At 26.0% G+C, this 17399-nt stretch overlaps 1 protein-coding gene across 2 annotated transcripts in view; it reads right to left on the bottom strand.

Moving 5' to 3' along the window:
* The window catches only part of LOC126908074 (tRNA dimethylallyltransferase), a 52839-nt gene extending 37331 nt beyond the window's left edge, over positions 1–15508 (bottom strand). The window contains exon 1 of one of the 2 annotated variants that reach the window (XM_050689919.1): positions 15099–15508. In XM_050689919.1, the coding sequence (XP_050545876.1) occupies positions 15099–15326 (228 nt within the window). In that variant the 5' untranslated portion in view covers positions 15327–15508. Of the gene's footprint in view, positions 1–9305; positions 9599–15098 lie in introns of those variants that run through there. The other variant, XM_050689920.1, reaches the window with a different exon arrangement.
* Between the last annotated feature and the right edge of the window lie 1891 nt (positions 15509–17399).

The following is a 17399-nucleotide window of genomic DNA, read 5'->3' as shown; positions in this document are numbered from 1 at the left end:
ATTATGTAAAAATATGCAATAGAATAATCGTAAATTTATTTTTATGATAGTAAAGAATATGACGTGTGTAAGATACTTGTAAGTTGTCTACTTGGCGTCTAGTTTCTCTTATGATACATTATGAATAAGTTAAACAAAAAAACCATAACGAAAAATAGACCTATGAATATTTTTTATTACTTAACATTATTTTTTTAGTGAGAATTAATATTTTAAAAATTAGCCAAAAAATGTATTTACTTATTAATCGTTTCTTTCCTGGCTAAATTAAAATACCTAAAATTAAAAAAAATACACATTTCAAAACAAAGCTAGACTAAAAATGCAAATTATGTAGTTTTCACTAATGTTGAAATTTTTATGAAATTTTGGAGCAGTCATAGAATAATTTTGTTTAACTTCACTATGATACATCATAAGATATCTTTTTCTCAGGGAACGAGTATAGAAGACAAGGCCGAGAAATTCAACACAAAGAGTTTTAAATTTACGAATAAATAAATGTAATAATTTATAGTTTGGACAAGTTTTTGTACACCTAATTTATTACGACTTTTTATGTCATGACAGAAAACAAGTAAAACTACAGAATTTTGTAACCATTCAATAAACGATAAAATATATGCATGCAAACATTACCCATTATATTTCAAATTAATTTTTAAGTACAGGAACATTTCAGGGGAAACTTTATGAATAAGTACTTTAAACAAAATGAAACTTACGATATCATTGATTTAGCTAACTCGTCATATGTATAAAGTAGAATTCTTCTCATTTATTTATTATATATCCAAAGATGGTCAAGTTAATGGAAATAATTGATTCGAGTTAAATGAAGTAGGATCAATACCAATAAATTAAAAATAAAAAATTTAACTAATGAAGTTAAAAATTAAAGCGATGAGTTATTAACTTAACTCAGTTAACAAAAGTTTATTTACTATTTGAAGATTAACATAAAGTGTGAATTTTTTCTTTCTTATTTACTGATTTATAAGTAACACTGATAAAATTATAAAGGTTTCAAAGATAACACTCAGTTCCTCTACAAAAAAAAATTCATAAAAATATTTAGTTTTATATATTGTTTAATTTAAACTATAAATATAACTGTAAAATATATTATTTTAAGTGGGGATAGTTCAATTTTGTTCAGCTTCATTCTAACACCTATGATATAATTTTTTACTAAATTTTTCATCATAATCTAAAATGTGCAGACGTAACACTATTTTTTTTATTTTTTCAAAACTGAGAACAGGTTAGTGATCCTGATAATAATTATTTGTGACACATAATAACATCATCGTTTATAATAAAACGGTACGAGTATCTTAGTTTTGCAAGTTTTCTGAATGATCAAAAAAAAAATTTGAATTATATATGTATTAATACAAGCGACTTTTTTGTTTTTCAATTTTCAATCTCTTATCAAATTAAAAAAAAAAAAAATTTTAAATATAAGTACATCATAAGACTATTAGACGTATGTAGGTTCGTACTTTCATTTTTGTCTATGGTATTCATTGACTTGCTGTTAAAAAAACACTAGTCCAAACGCGCCCATGGTATTTTTTAATTCTTTCATTGAAGTTTTATTTTAAGCCATTTGATGTCCTGTTATACAGTGTTAGATGTGCTACTTAATCATTTAGGAGTATAAATAATGAAAAGGAAAGTAATTTTTCAAAGCCGCGCATAAGACGTGTGTGTATAATTCGCAACGCCTTAATTTAGAGTTAATTTTATACTTAGTTCAGAAACCAAACGTTTCCATCGCTACAGCGATATTTCTCTCAAGGCCATTGTCGGAATTACAGATTCAAAGACCTACATTATTCTGCGGCAGCCAACAAGCGAAACCAAAAAATAAAACACCCTTGTAAGTTCATCATGACTTAATTCATGTGATCTTTGTTCAAACAACACGTCTCAAGGCCTACTCTTTTGTAGGATCGCAAATTTACTTTTTAGATATTTTTATTGATAGTTTTTTTTTAATGACGGTTAATACTGGTTTACATCAAAATAACGCTATGAATTGTTAACAAAAGTACTATTTTTGTACTCATATAAGCTAATAACTAGCTCCCCAATTGTCATTACAGTTACTACAGTAGTCAAAATATGTGATACAGTTGCTTTGTTGCTGTTTCGCGAGTCAGTAAGATCATGGCCAAACGATTGCCCTATACATCTTCGATTTGAAATGCAAATATATCAAACCGCAAATATATTCATATTTCATTGTATGTAAAATATAAGTTTTTTTTTAGTACTACATAATAAAGCATGATTCATATGTCGTTCATAAAATGTAAATGTGATTTGATATTTTGATTAAGTTAAGTATGGTATAAGTTACAACTCATTTCAAATATTTTAAAATAAAATTATAAATACATGCATAAGGTATGCTTTTAAAAAATTTTATTAAAAATCATTTTGAAATATTTGCATCTAAGACCTGTTGTGAAATATTTTTAACATCCAAAAATTGTAGAAAAATTATTGCATGCCATGTAACTGAAAATTATTTAGATTAAAATAAAATACACTCAATACATACCTTAAGATTATTTGATAGTTGTAAAAACGATTAAGCCACAATTTGTGTACTCGGTTAGTATATATAATTATGCAAATAAAAATGTAATGTTTAAAATACCAATAATCTATGTGTAGGACCGAAAAAAGTGAGAATTTTTTTAGTGTGGTTTCCATGTGTGTTTAGCACTTACAAATGAAATAACATCAATTTAGGGAACATTTTCCTAGTTTTCTAAACACGCAATTTTTCAATCAGTTAATCTTTAAACATACAAAACTGTTTTAAAACGATTCGTATAATCTTCTAGACTCTCGTTAGTCATACACAAAGATAGAAGAGACAATTATTATTATGAATTGACGTTTTTTGAAATGGAGTTGAATACACTTAACCGTCGCCTATCGCCTAATTCTTAAACGAGAGACAAATGAAAGGAACTCGTTCAATTTTGGAATGGAATGCGCAATGTCTTAACTGTAAATTTCTCAGTTTGCCTCAATGAACTTTCATGAACACTAATAAATTTATCTTATTCTAAAAAAAACAGTCATTGTTTATATTTTAGGCGAAAAGTTATGCAAAAATATTACCAACCTCTTGAGACCAAGTCAGAGATAAAGTATTGATTGCAATACGTTAAGTGCTATAAAAGAAAAACGTTTCATTTACATATATCAGGTCCGGGGGCCCCAAATACAGGTGATCATACTACAAACGTACGCAAGTAACCTTAGCGTACAAGGCTAATATCGGTCACTGACTGTATATACATATATACGCCGTTACGCGCGCACACACAATTTACTTATATTTTATTATAGCCACTTGTTTTTTTTTTTAACTATTATAAGACAATTAAAAGTTTTTAATTAAAAACTCTGAGCCACATTGTAACCCTTTGAGAAACTTCCGGTCGAAACAATATAATACATTTACAATTCATCAACTGATATTCGATTTATGCGAATCGTACGTCGCAGTTATAGGCCGCACAAAAAACGAACAAAGAATTATTACTATATAAACATCTATATTTGATCATAAATAATAATAATAACAAAACACGATGTTTAAAAATGGATCGGAGTTAATAAACAACAGGTTTTTGCGACATAGGACGCGGAAACCAGCCACCCCTTCATAATCGTACTGCAATATTATTTTTATATTTTACATGAAGATATTTTTGGAATGAATAATTCTAAAATTAATCATTTAAAATTAAAAAAATTTCAATTATTCAATACAATATTCAAAATAACCAATGATGGTTTGTAGTGGGCAGCTACGTCGTCAGTGTTTAACGCAAACAAGTAAATATTAGCCAACATGGATCTCAAAATAAATAAAACAATAAACAAAATATAGAGCTTAATATTTTGTTAATAACACAAAATACATTTTTCAATAAATCTAATAATATTTTATTGTTCTAGAAAACGAAATAATGTATATAAATGAATANAAACTTCCGGTCGAAACAATATAATACATTTACAATTCATCAACTGATATTCGATTTATGCGAATCGTACGTCGCAGTTATAGGCCGCACAAAAAACGAACAAAGAATTATTACTATATAAACATCTATATTTGATCATAAATAATAATAATAACAAAACACGATGTTTAAAAATGGATCGGAGTTAATAAACAACAGGTTTTTGCGACATAGGACGCGGAAACCAGCCACCCCTGTAATTTTACTTATAATAGGAAATTATTCATCCACACATAATTTTTTTTTAACTAAAATCGCATTGTACGTCGATTATATTTTTAATTATAACTTAAAATGACGATAAAAATAAAATACAAACATTTTCACCTACACATTACTAAAATTGTCATAATATTTGAATAATAACCGTACACCAAAAAAATCTAAATGTGTGCAAAAATTTACTATACGAACAAACTTTTGATTAGTTTTCATTGCACGTTTTTAAATTATAACAGCTCTAATAAAACTGATGATTATAATAAGACTATCTTACAAATATAAAATTTTGGCATTGTCATTTGAGAATAATGTCAGCGCTATAACACAATAGTACAATTTTTTTGATATTACTAAATATTTTTTTACTGCTAATTATCATCAATAAACATTTACACATACATAAATTGAAATATTTTAAAATCTAAATCGTTAAACTATTGCAAAATCAAATGATACTCAGTATCATAAATGCATAATTTTCTCTTAAACAGAGACTTATCTAAAAGTTTATCGCCCAGGTACTAATGTGTAGCGGCCCCCTACAACATTTTTTTTTATAACCTTTTTTTATTCCTTACATAAAAAAAAATTCAAACACTGATAATTATTTGGGAAGAAGGCGTTATAACCCTCATATCACTTTGGTTGAGCTACTGTTTACCAACTAACGAGTTTTCTGGTGAGCACCCTGTAGAATGACACATAGAGCTTGTCACAAAAAAGGGGTTTCACAAGGAGCAATTATTTCTTTGTATAGTATGCTTCGTTGTATGGTAACTAGTAAGAAAAAGGATCTACACACGGTTATAGACAATATAAAACTCAATTTTTCACAAATTTTATTTAGAATAGTGGTGGCCGATATTACAATCTCAGAACATTTATGAAAAAAAAAAAAAAAATGAACCAATTCATACTATTGTTCATTAATAGAAAATTATATCATTTTGGGGCGATCGCCCAACTGACTTTCACCAACAGCAAGAAATACGTCACATATCTTAAATACACTGTGATTTAATACCAACTATATATTACAAGAGATTATGTCTCGTTATAATTGACCAAAGAATTTTTATAAAAAATATATTTTACAAAATATATTACACGTTTATATATATCAATGAAATGACACCGATGGTATAGGTCAATTAATAAAAGATAACATGAAAAATTACATACATTATGTTATTTTTTTCTTCTTTAGACAATTTCATCAAAAATTACAGACGATATACACCAAATATAGGTACATCAATAATTGATGTAAGTAATAACTTTTACACCTGTTTAAAATATATCACTGAGTTAAAGGTAATCATTAAAACACGTACGACTTCAAGAAATGTGATGCGTTTATAAATCGAGTGTATGGAATTTAAAACATAAATTAATAATATAGACGTAATGTAGTAATATATTTAAAAAACAAACACATTAATAAAAATGTTTTATACAATACTCAATTTTCGAGCAATAGACTTAATACTTGTGAACATAGTGAGTCAATAAAATTTAATTAAATGCGACTTGCTCCGATGCACGAAAAACGGTTTTAGTAAAAATTGTTCAGAAAGTTAATTTTTGACACAGTTCTGACAACTATTCTGTACAATGATAACATCAAATGAATCTCGTATTTAATTTAAAAGTTGAAACAAACATATTACTAAAAAACAAGTTAAATAGAAATTAAATATCAATAATAGCAAAACTTGTTTATAATATTTAAAATAGAATTGATGCATCATACATATCAAAACGTAATTTAGCTAATTTTTAAAAAACACTACCTAATTATCATTGGTATACAGTTAAGTTAGCAAAACAAGCTAATTATTAAAAATGCAAACCTTTTATACAAAGTAATAAATATTTTTTCAGCGTTTATGTTTTAAATATCTAATTTAAAAAAATTAATTTCTAAAATTTAATACGTCATTTGTAATTAAATAAATATATATTGTAATGCATAGGTCAAGAATACGTTAACTATCATAAAAGGGCAAAATTCAATATCATTTGTGAACCAAAAAAAGTTATTTTCGTTTTATTTACTAACAGTTTATATAATAATTTTCTAAATGATCTACACAAACCTAAATGGATTATCAAACACTAATAAACTTTTTTTTTAATATTGCAACATTAATCAAATAAAATGAAAATAAATTATCAACTATTTCTTTTAATAATATTGCCATTTTTTATAATACAAAAAAAAAACTGAACCAATTAAATGTTACAATAAAATGTTAATAGTAATTAAATTCGAATATTGTTGCGTATGAATGGTTTTTATTAATTCATTTAATTTATTTCTGAATAAATTCTAAAAATCAATACAATAGAATGCATATTAATATGTAGAAATATTAAGAAATTACAATAGACTATACTATATCTCTCGTACATTTTATATTTATGTTATACTAAACGTTAATAAAAACTTTCAATTCTGTTTTTTTTTTCAGTTTTACTACGTTTTTATAACTTTTATATGGATAATCAGTAAACTATATGAACTAGATCACGTTTTTATGCATCATTTTTAAGAGCACCTTATAATATACGGTAGGTTAGGTTTAAATAAAAATAAAGTTAAACTCTTATTTAGAATTCGAATCAAAATTTGAAGCTGAAATATTCTATTTTTAAAAATTCGACTACATAATTTTCCCAATGCATTTCTCTCACAGAAAGTGTGTCGTTTTTCTTTTTTTTGCATATTTATAGGTTTTATAAAACCATAATTAATTTTTACTATCATTTCATAACTCTTAGGTATGGGCGAAAACTCACCATAAGACATTTAATGGAATATAGAAAATATGAAATAAAATCATTTTTAACGCCTTTATATACAAAATACATTGATTGTAAGAAAAACTACCCATTTTACTAATTTGACTAAGTGTTGTATAATATTAAAATAGTACGGATAAAATAATAAATGAATCAAATCAGACTTTTAAAACTCAAGTAAAATAGATAATATTTCATATACATTTATACATAAACTATTCAAAATGACAAGAAAATAGTGTACCTCAGGTTTTTTAATTGGGAAAAACAAGAAAAGAATAACCATGCTGTTCGGTAAATTTTAAAGATGTAACAAAAATAATTTGATCGAAAAAAAATAACTTTTCACATTGTAATCTTTATTTTTCAATCGATAAGAATACTATAAACATAATAATTTATTAACATCAGCAGTCGTACTTAAAAAACATATTGTTTAATACTTTCGATACAGTGTTCAATACTCTATTATTCTGTAAACTGCAACTTTAAACATAATCGGTAGGTTTTATGATTTTCTCGGAAATGTAATAAGCTATAAATTGACCGTCGCCAACAATAACACCTTGCATATACAAGTCAACTCACACATACACCTCATATTTCATTTTTTAGAATGCGGTTGTTGTATGCGCACAGTAAAAATACACCCGTGTTAGTAGTGCAGTACAGATACGTCATAGTAAATATGGTAAATAATTTAATTATACTAGTTATCGATGTAAAAAAGATCCTGTCAAAATTATCTCATGGTCAACAGTTCGACTCGAGAAAGAATTATTCGTGTAAGGCTGGCGTTTTTCGTAGCACGTGAATAATAACTTTTTTAGAACCAAGGGATTACCGTAATATAATAAAAAAAAAAATAGAGGGGAAATTTAGTGAGGGATAACATGGTGACGTCGTTGACAGCGATTTGACGGAATCGCATAAAATTTTGTAACGATATTTGAAATGGCGCCTTTAAAATATACACGTGCCTACAGAGCCGTCTGCAACTTTAAACCACCCGACGACCCACCCGAACACTTTTAGAATCGTGGGTTTTTCAAGGTTTTTTACTAAACACTTGCCGATTTATACAACAACCGTCCCGTTTCGATGTCGTCGTCGTCGGCGGCGGTTTCCTTTCCCCCTTTTTTGTTTTGTTTTTTTTTTTTATGGTCAGTCGTAAATACTAGTGGATCCGACCTTGGAATTTACGAGACACGCGCACGAATACGTACGTAAAGCATTTAACTGCACGCATTAAAAGGGCTCAACTAAAGGTTTGAAAAGGGTGCACAAGTCTACGTACGAGACGACAAAGGTTCTCGGTAAGGTCGATGACACAAAAGAGTATACTGCGAAGCATACAAAATTTCCGACAATTCATCATCGTGTAACCATGTAAATCTTAGAAGCCAACGCCAAGCGCTGATATGATATTTTCAGTATTTTAAAGGAGAAACTATTGTGCTAATGTCGTCAACATCGATAACACAGTTATCACTGGTGTACATCATGAAGAACATATGAGAATTTTTAACAATTAAAGTCAATCGTTAATCACTGAGACTTAGACAACTCAGATACGGACACTCGACGACGGCGATAATACGCGAAATCGTGAAAGAGGCACCATAAATTTTAGCGAAAACATTAAGTGGAGAATAGATTAAACTGATAGACGAAGTATTGGAAAATAATTCCAATTTGATTGTATCCCATCCAATTACTAAACTTTAAATAAGACTATAATCATTACATTTTAATGCTTTTTTACCCGTCGATTATACCTTATAATTTATATATTATCATCTTAGGACAAAATAACATAAAAAATATTTAAGACGTCTTGGAACCTATGATGTAATGAGATATAAATACCATATAGAAAAGAATATATTTTGGGACTTAACGGGTATAAACAGGTAGAATATTACTCCTTAGGGTTTTTACTATTTGGACATTATTTTTAATGTGTCTGAAACTGAACGACTACCTATAAACTAAAAGCTGATTTAGGAGCGTTTTTGGCAGGTTTAACTTTATAAGAGCCTCTTAAGTGTAATAAAATATTTTCATCGAACATAAATTGGCGATTAATAACAGTACTTAGTTGTAGTATAGGCTAAAAAAAAATATTTAATTATGTATAATTATTAAATTATCTTTTTTAATTATGTGAATGAAATGTGTATTTTAAATAATACATAATAATTAATAAGCTGACATTACTAGGGTATCGTAGTACTGCCAAATGAACCAACTTGGTAAGCTGATTATACTTGGGCCATTTAAATATTTTACAGATTTTGTCATTTAATTTTTGTCAACAAATGTTTTGTGATTCTTAACAAAATTAGTAAACATTTTACTAGTGCTTTAGATTAATACGGCTTGAATGATAACAGATATTTAACTACTCCCAAGTTTATTCGCCACCTCAAGTTTTGACGGTACCAATTGTTAGTATTGAAGTTGATCAATAGACCATCAACATGTTATACCACTTATTTTTGGAATAAATTAATTTTTATAATCAAAATTATTAGTTTAAAAGCATATTGGTTTAAAATATATTTTTTTAATACTTTTATAACGAATAAACTTAATTTGTGTTCACAAGTGATACAGTGTTCAAAACAATGGATTCATCATAAACCATTAATTATTATAAAAATGATTTTAAAACAAATTAATAAAAATATTTTAAATACATTTTAATAAAGGTTAAAATTAATTTTAACAGCATATTATTTGAAATTGAAAATATCTTAATGCTTAGTCATTATTTTATAAAAACTAAAATTATTATTAAATTAAGCTATCATTAAAACATAAATGAATTTTAGCAATAAAAAAAATTTACAAAAGAAGAAAACACTGATAATAAAAAGATGATAAACATTGTCTATATACTAAATTTCAAAAAACATAGCAACAATAATTATATGAAGTCAAGCTTTTAAGATAAGTAAATATAATATACTTTTCATTATTAGCTTTAATTTTCATTTTAAATTGATATTGAAATCTAAAATCAATTTTAAATATATAAAGTATTTTTACAAAAAAATTTTGTTATACAAAGACGATTTAAAAATATATTAATTAATTATCAAATGTATACATAATACATATATTATATGTGTGTAAAAGTAAATAAAACATATTTACGACTTAATAACAATCAAATAAAATTACACAGCAATAAAGAGAGGCACAGAGAAATTATACTACAATGTAACACTTAATTATTTCAGTAATTTATTGATATAATTTTTCCTTAATTCTTAATATAAGTGTATTTTAAGACGTTATCCATTTATAACATAGTTGTATCAGTATTAGCATCTCTTTCGCAGAATTAAGCAAAATGATAATGAAAACTCGTTGCCGTCAAAAATATTTAAAATATAACTTAATACTGACCTAGTTTACAAATTTTGTATGATCCTACAATTTAAATAATAAATAAAAAAAAAAGATAACATTTTTTTTTATTTTTACTATACAAGTGCGAATAAAATGTATTACTGGTTTAAACAATTCTCATTTTATCAATTTCCTTTTTATTAAATTCAGGATTATGTTATAACGCTTATTACAATACTACATAATAAAAATTATTAAAAATAAACAAACTCGTTTGTTATAATTGCAAGTACAAATACTGTTCTTCTGCAATCGTTATGACACAATATATTTTTGTAATTAAGATCTAGTGTATTCGATTATAGCTTTTTAACTCTTTGAGAAATGACATTGTATATTTCATTATTTTTATAAAATACTATTCAAAAAATAAATTTTAATTAGCATTTTACTATACACTTCAATGCAAAATACACATATTATAAATGTCTGTTTATATGTACGTTATATATAACGTTGTTTAATGACAAATGTTATAAAAAATTGACCAGAAAATAAGATCTAATAATCAGCATCCAATAGTTATGCATGCTTAGGACTTCTTTCAGAAAAATATTGTGCATTAAATATAAAAAGAACTTAGCCCACCCTACGACAACGGGCAAAAAACCGGTTTTCTATTATACAATATAGACTGCCAACTATAACAAACATACATCTATACGTAGTCAATAGAAACGCCGAAAAGCGGCAGGCGATATTTCTTAGGTATTTGAAGGTTTTTTTCTATACTGTACATACACGAATACTAAAGGCTATTATTTCCTCGACAAATAAATCACAAGGGATCATATGGAGCGTGGTAAATTTTTTGAGATAATACTGAATAAAACAGCAACGAGCCAATATTTTGGCGAAAGAAATAGCAGTGACTTGATCATTCAAAAATACTGAACAATCGAATCTTAAAACAATGTACTTAAAAAAATATTTATACTTGCGGACATAGGTACCGTCATCAAAATATTCATCATAATTTCTTATAACACATTCTACGTAAACATTATTTAATTAAGTTTTTCTCCAATTAGTATGAACGATTAGGGGTAAATAAATAAAATACATCATTAAGATTTGGGTACTTGATATTTTGATGTCATTCTGCTACCAGCCATCAAAATATTATTAATATATAATAAAATTATTTAGTAACACTTGACTAATTTTAAACTTATAATGATGATGTTGATACGTGAATATTTTAGCGATTTAACAATAAAGTATTAATAGATAACTATAAGAAACAAGCGATAATATAAAACATTAATTGAGATTTGTTAAGGTTTTGAATTGCTCTAATTTATTCATTTATGACGTCAGTACGACCAGATGAATGAAAAACGATTTTTGGGGGGTGATTGAGAGGTTTCGTTACAATATTAAATGTTCGGGCCTGTTGTTAATCCATAAATTGCATAATAAAATAAAACAGCGGTACAAAATACTTGTACCATTTGATTTACATACAAAATGCATGCAGGTAATATTTAAAAAAGCAATTAAAAAAATAAATATTGAAGAAATCATTACACAGTAACAATTTTTAATATATGAAATAATTTTAAAAACTATAGTATAAAAATTACTTTAAAAAGCATTCATCCAACAATAAGCTTCTCAGAGATCATCCAAAATATCAAAACATACATTTATGTGACTAGAAATGCATTGGCGAACACGTACAAAAAGTTTTACTATGAATTTGTAATACACCTCATTTATTGGCTTGCATTGGGTTAATTTTGATAAAACTAAATGAAAAATACTGCGTCATACAGTTATATGGCTTTGAAAGAAAGTCAATGACATAATTTAAAAGGCAACTAATGTAAAACGAGAAATTTGCCTATCATCAGAAGGCGTAAATAAATAAAACATAAATGCGAAGAGGCGCCATTCAAATTTGACTAACTCGGCCTACAACGGAAATGTAGAACTCAGTTTTCTTTTAAATTAAAAATAAAACTTTTAAATATAATAATATTAAATATGTTCAAAATATTGTTCTAATGAAATGTCGAGTCGTTTCGTTCTTACTCATTACAACTAAGAGGGCCGTCTGCCAGATTTTTTTATGGACTTGGGATTACTGTCGTATTTAAAACATCATACAAGTTTTACATAGTGCTCTAGCACACCTAATTATTAAGAATATATAATCTTACACAGTAATAAAGTTGCAGCCGCCAGCCGGCGATTTAACCATTAAACATATGATATGGCAGTACACTACTAGTCTGTGTGTATACTATTGTGTATGTACCACTCTGTCATGTGGTCACCACAATCATGAAAAACAAACATTGCACATATGGATATACTAGCTCGTATATGTTGACACACAAAACGCACACACAGACACAGACAACTCATTACTCACAAACATTTTTACTTAGTATTTACGTCATATAATTCACCTATCTGACATAAACAGAGTGAATCACTAGAAGTTATGTATATGTTTTTAATTTTCATAAAAAATTCTTTTAATGGTTATAGTAAAAATTATTTCCCGGATGGTGGTATATTCATAATTTTATTTTAAACAAAAAATAATCATATTATAAATTATTTCAATAAAGCATAGTTTTTATTATTAGTCTGTAATGAGAAAAATAATTTATTTTAAATTTTTTTTGCCATATTAAAAAAAATATACTACTTTTAAAGTAGTCTACTAATGCAGAAATTATTATAAAAAAACTTACAGTGGAATGATTATTTGATCAAGAGTTATTAAATTTGTCATAATATGACTAATATGACGTTTCTTATGGCAAATTGTCAAAACATCGGAACACCACCATATATGTATAATATTTATATAAATTGATATATTTGGTACTTGTAAAATCATAAAAAATAGTTTGAGTTTACTTTAGTGATATTTTCTCAAACAAAATACAACTGAACTAATTCAAAAACGTAGGTTACAGAAGTAATTAATGGACGGATAAAAGCTAATTAGATATAAAAATATGATGATAATCTGATTGATTTTAAAATGAAATGAGGTCTATAAACATTATATCGTACAGTTAAAAACTGAAGAAGCAACTTTGTACCTAAATTCTGCTGACTAAACATAATTTTATAATAATGAATATTACATTACAATGAACGTTAAGAATTAAATTTAAAATAATTGTTATTTCAGCTTTATATATTGTTATCAATTTTTGTTCTGATGATAATTTAGTATTTTTGCATCATTTAACCAATTAATTTTACGTGAATAACTCAGCATATATAATATCATCAAAACTTAATTTACACTAAGAAATAACACGATAAACTATGTTATTCAACTACTAAAAATTAATAACTAATAATTATTAAAAACGCAGTGTTTTATATACATAATGGAATGGTAAATACCTGTGAATTCCTAAAAATAAAACTGAACCCGGAAATTTTTTTTATACAATAAAAATAAAGTTTGTTGTTAAAGCATAAACCAAAAATAATATCAAATTTAAATTATAACTTGCGCTTTATTGATAAATATAACAGAAATATAAGTATTGATGTGAATAGATCGTAAAAATAAAAACTAAATTCAATTTGGATAAATAGGCCATAGCTTCTTTTCAATATTATACAGTTTAAAGTGACGAGGAAAATACAGGGAATCATCCCTTAACTCTCCCCATGTTTCATAAGCGTTCACCCTAACATTCCTCCAAAAATTATTTATTATATAACTACACAGAGAGTTAAAAGTAATGTGAAAATCACAACCCCCTACTTATTTGAATACTTAAAAAAGTTCCTAATAATAAACATTATATAGTATTAAATATTTGCATAATTTAAACCTTATAGTATACAAAATCTAAATAGTACAAAGACTATTTAATACTAACAAAAAATTATATTTTATTTTTAAATGTACATTTTTTTTAAATTGAAATAGTTTTAAATTGGCATAATCTTAAATAATTTTTAATTAATGTTAGATAATGTAATTTACTCTAGAAGAATTGTGTAAATGGAATTTGTTAAACGTAAAGCATAATTTATAACTTCATTTTTAAAATACAATTAATATAGAAAAATTAGCGTCAAAAGAAATAAATTACATTCTTCTTTACCTAGTCACAGATAGATGACTTTAGACAGATGTCTCAAACATAATATTCTTAAACACTAATACATAGATTAATTCATATTATATATTATATAATATTTAAAATAATACTGTAAATTTATCATATCATTAAATATTTTTTAATTTTGTTAAATTACAAAGTTCTTTTTTTTTAATTTTATCAATTAAAAGATAAATTTATTTGAAATTTATGGTCACTATTATAGGAGAAATTCAATTTTTGTATAAAATGTATAAAATTAATTCCAATAAAATATATAATATAAGATGTGTTAAATATCGATCGACATTTTCATAGGCGTCCAACAAAAAAGTTGAACAAACATTTTAAATGCGCCACAAAACTAATAAATGATAACAAACAGAAGTAGGTTATTCAAAACCATATAAAATGTTAAATTTACAGCAAAATAGGTTCTCTCAAACGTACGAGACATTTTTCATTAACTAGTACGAGAAAAGTAAATTCCAACTGCACTTACTTGTATAGAATCAGCTGACACCACTTCACCATCAAGCTCTTTGGCAAGTTTTACTCCTAATTTTGTTTTCCCAGTACCGGTACATCCAATCACGACGAACAACGTCTGATTTTTAAAAAACGTATCCATCTTTTGGTCGTAAATACCGAAATGGCGACAGTGTCCATTCACGGTTTTCACTACAACGTAATTGCGTTTCGAAAATTCGAAAAGTCTTTTCCAAAACATAACATAACCTCAAAAATATAGCTGTAAAAACAATAGTGTGCGAGTTTACGGTTATCATAACCTGACTGATACCACATCTACCAAAATACGACACGGTTGCTGGTACCACGATTCATGGCGGAGGGTTCAATCAATATTTGTTTCGTTGTGTTGGCAGCCTGCTTGGCCGCTGTACAATGGACTACGTTGTAATATATCGGTATCACTGATTCTGCAATACTATTGTACTCTCGTTGAATATCGTATACGTTCGGTAAATATCGTGTCCAACGATATTTTAAAATTCTACTCTTACTAGCAAACAGCAGAGGTGGTCTCCCACCGTTTTTCTGAAACTAAAATATGAGCCAGCTGTAATCAATTATGTTTTAGCAGTAGTAATATCACTCAAGGTTACACTAAGGGAGTGTATAATGAACACTGGAATTTAATATTATATTAATTAAATAAATTATATATATATATAAGTACAGTAATAAATACAGTGTCTATTTCTGACAATTAAAAAAAGAAAAATTATTTTTGTCTATATAATTTCCTGTGTCTGTTATTCTGATTGTAAGCAATATAATTAAATACACAAAATTTCACAAAAAATTATGATATAAACATTAAAATAAAAATCTATTATTCTCTTAATATTTCTTGATTGTATTACAAAAACTGAACAATAGAAGTTCTATACAAATTTAAAATTAATCTTAACTTAAAGTTTTTATCTTTTTTAATACCAAATCAACTAATTAATTAAGGACACAACAGACGGGGACGTGGCATAATTGTCACAATTATAGATGTAATTTGACAGCCAATAACATAATTATAAAGACGTTTCAATACGAATCTGTTAAATATTTTGTTGAAAAAAAGGGTTATTAAAGTCAAATAAATCATAGAAAATTATTGTGAGAACGTTGTTTTTTTTTTATAATCATTATGTAAAACTTTAATTTGATACAGATTTTGGTTTGTCAGACGTTCTGGAAAATTTTCCAAAATGGAGTATTAAATAATATTTTTGTAAAATTGCGAACTTTTTTACTTTGATGGCCAATGTATCATAGAAAAAGAATAGTTGGACAATTTTATTTCTTTAAATATTGTAGTAAATTTTGAAAGCTTCAATTTTATTTATGTAAAATTAATAGGTTAAAAGTTGTCTAAAATATTTTCAAATATTGAGTTGACACTATTTTTTTTCCATACAAAGATGGTTACTTTTAAACCCTTTCTTTAATTACATTTTTTATTAGATATGCACAAAAATACAAAAATAATGTTTATTACAACTAGTATATTCTATTAATATTTTATTGGGTTCAGTGGTCTAAAAAAAAATTTAGCAGTTTTAAAATTCAGTTATTTTAGAACACAATTTTTTGTCGAAGTTAAATTTTTAATTCGTCTACTGTAGGATTAAATAATTAATACTACATTGATTCTTATTTATCAATTATAGGTCATTCACTATGATATCAAAATTCAATTTTTCTAATATTTAATATTTCTTTTCTGTTCATCAAATTTTTTTTGTTATGTTTAGTCCTTTTGTAGTGATGCCTGAAAGAATCACTGATTTGATAAGTAATATTAGAAGAGAACCATTCATTATTTTCTTTCTTCGCATATTAATTGTATTTTAAATTTAGAACTAAAGCAATTTAACAAATATTTAACTTACTGTAGGTAAGTAACTATCTCTTTATTTTTTACTGAAGATGCTCATGTTTACAATAAATATCAATAATGATTGTAAAGAGGAAGGTCTAAATCTTTTTTCCCTTCCTTTCATTTACTTTAACTATAACCTATATACTATATACTACTAAATGATGTAATTAATTATTTATTACGTAATAATGTATATTATACAACAGCTATAATATGTAATTTTTTTTTTCATTCATAGTAATACATGGTCTCAAATCATAATGAAATTGCCTGTTTCCTTTTATTTGATACCTTTATCCTAATTAATATTTTTTACAAGCTTTAAATAAAATCAATAACCACTACTTAGTTGGTAAAAATATATATTTAAATTTATTATTAAAATAGAAATTATTATAAATT

This window comes from Daktulosphaira vitifoliae, unplaced genomic scaffold (assembly GCF_025091365.1).
Source record: "Daktulosphaira vitifoliae isolate Bord-2020 unplaced genomic scaffold, ASM2509136v1 Scaffold_5, whole genome shotgun sequence".
NCBI classification, from domain to species: Eukaryota; Metazoa; Arthropoda; class Insecta; order Hemiptera; family Phylloxeridae; genus Daktulosphaira; species Daktulosphaira vitifoliae.
The sequence above is the reverse complement of the archived record's forward strand: the minus strand, read 5'-3'. Positions and strand labels throughout refer to the sequence as shown.